The sequence below is a fragment of the Hyposmocoma kahamanoa genome, unplaced genomic scaffold (genome assembly GCF_003589595.1).
Source record: "Hyposmocoma kahamanoa isolate Upper Pololo Valley unplaced genomic scaffold, ASM358959v1 80, whole genome shotgun sequence".
NCBI classification, from domain to species: domain Eukaryota; kingdom Metazoa; phylum Arthropoda; class Insecta; order Lepidoptera; family Cosmopterigidae; genus Hyposmocoma; species Hyposmocoma kahamanoa.
This window is the reverse complement of record NW_020654051.1, coordinates 7,438,716-7,445,981: the sequence shown is the minus strand read 5'-3', so window position 1 is coordinate 7,445,981 and position 7,266 is coordinate 7,438,716. Positions and strand designations below refer to the sequence as shown.

Genomic DNA, 7,266 nt, shown 5'->3' with positions numbered 1-7,266 from the left:
TTGTTAGTTTGTTTTGTGCTCTTTGTATTACATTTAGATTTGTTTTTGCCGCTGAGCCCAAAAGCTCAATCAAATAGTCAATATGTGGTCCAATTAAAGAAATAAAAAATAAATATTATGTATAAGATATTAGTTATAAATAAACAAGAATAGTTACGTGTACGGTAAGAGAACTTCAAAGTATATAATACTTTATCTCATAAATAACTTTCACCAGGCGCCCGACTTGTGCGTCCTGTTGCTTGTTATTATATCGCGGGTGCCGTGGACACACATAGACAACCACAAATTACACCCAAACTCACGAAAGAAATAAATGTAGGCCATACTAATATTTCTCCTTGTCTGGGAATCGAACCCGGAACCTCTGTGTGGCAGTTCAGCATTCAGGTCACCCTTTGGCCACGGAGGCAGTTAAATCCATAATAACACCATTTTTAGTACATTAAAATTGTATTAGCTTAGTAACATTTTTAATAGAGATGTGCATATTTTAAAAAGAACTTTAAAGTATATTTTATGTTACAGTGAAAGAAGCAATGTCGGGCGTGAAATTCAACCGCTGGGGTCTACCAGAAGTGGACAACACGAGCATGCAGAGCGTGAGCGAGCCAAGGGTGTTTGTTGGGGGAGACTTGGCCGGTGTGGCTGAAACCACTGTTGAATCCGTTAACGACGGCAAGACCGCGGCTTGGCACATGCACTGCTATTTGCAGGTTGGGCTTGTAAAAGTTTTTTAATCTATCACCATATCGGCCTCACTGTCCTCTGCATTGATATGAAAGTATTGATTTTTTGGTTTTTGATTGATTGATAAGTAGTGGACCGAATACAAAGAATCCTTTTTATTTGTACACAAAGGAGTCAATTAAAGATTCTTTAAAATAATAGTAGATTGTACAACAAGTGCATAAAACGCGTCATTTTACTCGAGATGCAGGCGAGGGTGGATACTTAAGTCGAGGGTGAAATAGCAATATTACAAATAAATGATTATTTAATTGAAATTGAATGTGAAATTACAACAATTACACATATTTCATTTGATGGTTTTTTATTTTATGCACTAGAGCATAAAATTATATTTTATGCAGCCTACACCCAGCATAAATACGAACTTTAAGAGCATGAGAAGTGAAAAATAAGTTTAGTCAATGTCACTCTGGATTTTAAGCTTGAGATTCAAAGAAAACTTTGCCATTAATAATTAAAAAGTGCAAACTGTAAACAAATATAACTTAGTGTGAAATAGCTATCTGTTTTTCGGAACCTCAGTAGAATAGAAGAAAGTAAACAAGACGGGTAACTGCGACCAAAATAGCAGTTTTCATATTTCGTTCCGTAGTAGAGCTCCTTGTCAAAGTTTTTTTTTAACGTACACAGTCATAGCCCCGCACTAGAAATACCCATAGCCATGGACACACACATAGACAACCACAAATTACACCCGCGAGAGAGATAAATGTAAGCTATACTAATATTTATCCCGGCCTGGGAATCGAACCAGGGACCTCTGCGTGGCAAACCATTATGGTAACCGTTCAACTAATATGGGGGCAGTATTTCTGCCGCCAGTAATGTGAGTGCCAACCGTGTTAGTCCCGTTGATATCACAAAAAGTATTTAAATTGAAAGCAACACTGAATGGAAGAAAGGTTTTTTCAGCAGCGACAATTGTGATTTGTACCTTTAGAAGTTATATTGGACCAGTACCTGTACAAGACATGTTTAAATAATAATAATAATAATAATATACCTGTCTATCTACAGGGACTCCCCTTTGACTCGCTAGTAGAGCTCCCCAAGTTCCACTGCCCTATCGACGACGTGGATTTGTCGGTGGAAGTGTGTGGCATCAAATTCGAAAATCCATTTGGCCTGGCCAGTGCCCCACCTACCACCAGTTCGGCTATGATACGACGGGCTTTCGAACAGGGATGGGGATTCGTCGTTACTAAGACTTTTGGGCTTGATAAGGTAAATTGAATTTCGAAAATTGCGTAACTTTATACATAGTTTGTTAAAACAAATATGATAACTCATTATAAACGTAGCAGTGCAGTTAATATATGTACGCGCCCGCCGTGTGCCATTTAGGAATGCACACATTCGCATAATCTCGCGATGCAGTTGCGTTGCATAACACTGGTCGTTGCAACGCGCCTTTCATTATTATGCGAATGTGTGCGTCTGTACATGGCGCGGAACGTGCTTGCACACATATAAGCTGCGCTGCTGCGTATGAATAGAGTTATCACACTTGTCTTATTTATTATATTACCACGCTTTATCTCCAATATACACGCTTTATCAAGAGTCAAAATCTAATGAACGAATACTTCGTTTTTTAATGCATATTAAAAAGTTAGAAGTGATGCTCAAGTGGTTCGGATAAGTAGAGAGGATGAGTGAAAGAAGATCGACGAAGCAGATTTATAAGGCAAATGTGAGGAGGCTTGTTGGTAAGGGCCAAACAAGATTAAGTTACCACGACCGAATTGAGGACGTGCTGAAGACAGACCAGGATAAGACTACTCTTAATAGACGAGGGTGTAAAAAATATTGATTGGTTAGTCGAAAGACGTGATGAATCATGAAATCAGAATCTGAGAATTACATGAAGATCTTTTTAAGAAAAATATAAGCAGTATTTAAATGATAAATGTTTTTATGATGCAAATTATAAAAACATTTGTGATGTAAGATTATATGAATACGAGATGGATTTAGGGCTAAATTGAAATAGTGTTTATATCTAGTAATCTGTATTAATAAATTTTAACAGAGTTTATGTTATTGTTGTATTTCATTAATTTTTTACTTTGTTAATTATTACTGTATTGATCTCTACATGTTTACTCGTATTATTGTTTCCTGTTTTTAATTATAATACTTTGTACTGAACATTATGAGACTACCACTAACCATATTTGTATGTTTTTACGAAACTGGTTACAGTATTTAAGACCTGTTTAAAATTAATTTATTGTACGTTCTTCCACAAATACTTAAATCTATCTTTATCTTAATAAAAGTAATTATATTGTAATTGTTTTTTTCTTGATTAGGACCTAGTTACAAATGTGTCTCCTCGTATTGTGCGCGGCGTAACCTCTGGCGAGAACTACGGCCCTGGCCAGGGATCTTTCCTCAACATCGAACTCATCTCTGAGAAGCGCGAGGCCTATTGGTGTCAGAGCATTGCTGAACTTAAAAAAGATTTCCCTACTAAGGTAAATACAATTGCCAAAATAAATTATTATAATCATAGTCTGGATAACACTAGATTAAGTAGTAGCAGAGCTCCTTGTGAAAGGTTCCGTCTAGGGAAATACTACCCCCTTACCTATTTCTTCTGCCAAGCAGTAATGTGAGTATTCCAGCGTTCCGGTTTTGAAGTGTTAAGGGTGTTGGTGAAATTACAGGCACATGGGACTTGTCAATTTATGTCTCAGGGTGACGGGCGCAGTGGCAGTGCCCCAAAGATCTTTACGATTTAAAACTCTAAGTACCACCAGGCGCATTGTGCGTCCCGTCACTTCATATTATAAAAAAGAATAATAAATAAATCGTAATAATTATTTTTGCCAGGTAATCATTGCATCAATAATGTGCTCATACAATAAGGACGATTGGTTCGAGTTGGCGCGGAAGGCAGAAGCGGCAGGCGCCGACGCGCTGGAGCTTAATCTTTCGTGCCCTCATGGCATGGGCGAAAGCGGAATGGGCCTGGCTTGCGGACAGGTAATTAACTGATTTACAAGCTATGGTCGCCATATTGGAAGAAGGCGAAAAATAAATTTTGACCACAAATTTTTATCCGGCTCCTTTTTACTCCTATAGGCCTCCAGATTCCAATTTTCAGAAGCAAAAAATTTTTAAATCAGGGCAATCTCTTTCGGCAGCCATTTTTAATTAAAGAAAACACTTATATAATAATAATAATAACCAATAAACGAAACGAACGAAACAATAGCTACATATGGCTTTACAAAGTAATTATTATTATATATTCTTTATTGTACAAAGAAAAGACACATGAAACACACGTTACAATGGATATATACAAAGGTGAGCTTATCTCTATAAGAGATCTCTTCCAGCCAACCCTAGCCGTGGTGCAAAAATGAAGTCTGCGGGACTAATTAATGTACAACAAAATTTAAATTTAAATGTGAATAAAATATAAATGATAATAATATACATACGACAGACATATGCACATACATGAACTTTATATACATAAATACATACATAAGCAGAATATATATTATAATAACAGATTATTTGTTTACAAATATGTTACCTATAAACTATCTAACGCGTTCGACAGGAAGTGCTCTTTTAATTTGTGTTTGAAAGATGCCACCGATGGACTATCACGAATGTTAGCAGGTAGTTTAGGTAGTTTAGGTAGGCAGGTAGGTAGGCAGGTAGTAATGTAGCAAGCTATCTCAAAAACACCTTAATCACTAGGAATACCGTTTATAATGCTTGAGGCGCTACTAACGTGCAAACCCGATATATATACCGTATACCGGCTATACAGAGTTTTTTTAAATGGAAAACCATAGAAGATACGAGGAAACGTTTTTTTTTGTGAAAACAATTTTGTAGTCAATTTTTGTGTCAAGCGTGAGTTGTCCATAAAAATCAATAAAATTGATCAAGTTTTTTTTAGTGCTCATCGACTCACTTTTATGTAAGGACATTTCAGTGTACGGTACGAAAAAAAATCTGGACAGCAGAAATTGAACAAATTTCATAAAAAGTTTTTCACACAAATTGAATAAAATTGAATTTTTTTAGACTCTAGACTCTTTTAGAGTCATTCTTAAAAGGATGACTTTATTGTATCGGAAGAAAACAATGCCTAACAATGCCTAGGGACAGCAGAAGTACTAAACCTAAGGTGGCAGTGACATTTTTTTTTTCAATTTCTTATGTAATATTGTGTCTATGATATATAAGTGATAAAATTACTCAAGTGTATAATAATAAACAAAAAAATAAATTCCAGGATCCGGAACTTGTCAAAGGCATATCGCAGTGGGTGCGACAGGCGATCAAGATTCCCTTCTTTATCAAGCTCACTCCAAATATTACGGACATCGTAAGCATTGCTAAGGCCGCTTATGAAGGTACAGTTACTCCTTATCTAGTAAAATATACAAAAAAGTATAATAACAATGTTTCATCTCAAACAACTTAGAACATTTATAGAAACCATCCGACGTAACTTGTGTACAACGTATAATATAGGTTGGTTCATCGTCAACCTCTAGGAGAAAGGGTTTCAAATGCAAAATGCAAATTTTCTAAATCTCTTTTGTCACGTAAGTTTCATCACGACGTTCTTTTTCCGATAGCGGGAGGTATTGCCTCTATACATTCATAACTTAGACGTTAAATTCATAGATTTTGACGATTTCTTTACAGAGAAACAACGGCTCTGCTACTAGGGTACCACCATTCATAGTATTGTTTTTCTACACATTACATTACAACAACAGCGTTATTGTTAATGTTGCACATGGTTTTATTATTGTTGAATTTTGTTTTTAAGGTGGTGCCAGTGGCGTCTCTGCTATCAACACGGTACAAGGGCTGATGAGTGTGAAAGCTGATGCGACTCCTTGGCCGGCTGTTGGTAAGTGCTTTTTTAAAGTTACATGAAAACAATGGATCGTTATCGATTGATGTTTATAAAAAAAATATAGAGTGTATTGTGCTTGTGCACTACTAACGTGTCAAGTCATAATGTAATTTTGCAACATGTCAACTTCGGCGCAATGTCGAAAGCGTGTTCAACAACAACACCTCTAATCAGTGTAATCTTGCTATCTTCCCAGTCTTTTCAACACTTGCACCTTTAATAGAATTTCATGAGTTGATAGTCGCTAGGTACCGCATCAAATATTTGACAATATTAGGTATATAATGTAAGGTTAAAAGAAAATATTTTTTTTTATTCAAAATACTTTATGCGGTTGCTAGCAAACAAAACCACAATTTACGGTATAGTACAGTAACAACTATTCTCTTAATATCTCTTGACAATCTTCGTGTTCCGGCTGTTGTCGGTTTCTAATGCCCTTTGTAGGTAGGTACTCGGTCTAGACCAGACTCATTCTATCACGACAATCATAGAGTTCAAGGCCCAAGAGTTGGCACTGTGGGCGCTAGATAAGGTGGTCCCGGTTTCGATTCACGATAGCACTAATTTAAAATGAAATTTTCTAAATTGATACTGGTCGAGGTGTTCAGGGCAGTATCCCAGGGTGAATTCCGTTGCTTTGGTACTTATTATAATTAAATTCCCTAGTTTGAGATGGGGCAATTGGCGTGGTTGGACAACCACACATGCACATAAAAAATTATTAAAAAAAGTCGACTTGGAAGTATGTGGAATAGCTACTACTCTTTATTTTCTTCATCTATACGTTTGTTAACTTGCTTGGTATATTGTTCCTGAACTTAATGAGTTAATGTTACTATAAATAGAGAAATATTTTTTCAAGCTTTATAATGTTCATATATTAACCAAAACAAAAAAAAAACAATAAAGTACGTAGTTCTGAATCCAAATTATTATAGCTGGCAATTTATTCAATTACTTGACATGAAAATTTGTATTCGGGTACATTTGGAAATCCAAATCGGAAATCCAAAGATTGTCCAGAGATATTAAGAAAATAATTGTTCTGTGATTCGAATTTCGATTACGATTGGGAATGGAGAGCAGTTGCCAAATTGTATCTACCTAAAAATAAAGATTGTGTCAACATTCGATCAGGTATTGAAAAGCGCACAACATATGGCGGCGTGTCAGGCAACGCAACGCGACCAATAGGCCTTCACGCAGTCTCCGCGATTAGCAAAGAGCTGCCCGGCTTCCCCGTCCTCGGTATCGGCGGCATCGATTCCGCTGACTCTGCATTGCAGTTTATTTTGTGTGGAGCTCCGGTTGTACAGGTATACAGTCGAATCTCAAATTATATGGGGTGATAAAATGACCTAAAATATATAGTAATAATTTTGGTATTCCATTAGCCGTAAGTTACTTGCGAGTTTGAGAAACCGTAGAGCTCATTGTAAAAGAGTTCGTCAAGGGAATTCTTGCCACCTTATTCTAATTTCGCTGCCAAGCAGTAATACTGCGTTCCAGTTTTAAAGGACAAGGGTGCTGGTGAAATTACAGGCACATGGGACTTATCTACTTGTCACAGGGTGAGTAGCGGCAATGCCCCTCTGATCTTTGCGATT

The 7,266-nt window shown here is 36.6% G+C and overlaps 1 protein-coding gene across 1 annotated transcript in view; it reads left to right on the top strand.

The window, feature by feature from the left end:
* LOC113233728 (dihydropyrimidine dehydrogenase [NADP(+)]) overlaps positions 1–7,266 on the top strand; it is a 30,950-nt gene that overhangs the window by 17,825 nt on the left and 5,859 nt on the right. The window contains exons 11-17 of the mRNA XM_026468907.1: positions 529–716; positions 1,771–1,977; positions 3,069–3,233; positions 3,592–3,744; positions 5,021–5,141; positions 5,567–5,650; positions 6,797–6,975. Coding sequence (XP_026324692.1) covers positions 529–716; positions 1,771–1,977; positions 3,069–3,233; positions 3,592–3,744; positions 5,021–5,141; positions 5,567–5,650; positions 6,797–6,975 — 1,097 coding nt within the window. The remainder of the gene's footprint in view (positions 1–528; positions 717–1,770; positions 1,978–3,068; positions 3,234–3,591; positions 3,745–5,020; positions 5,142–5,566; positions 5,651–6,796; positions 6,976–7,266) is intronic.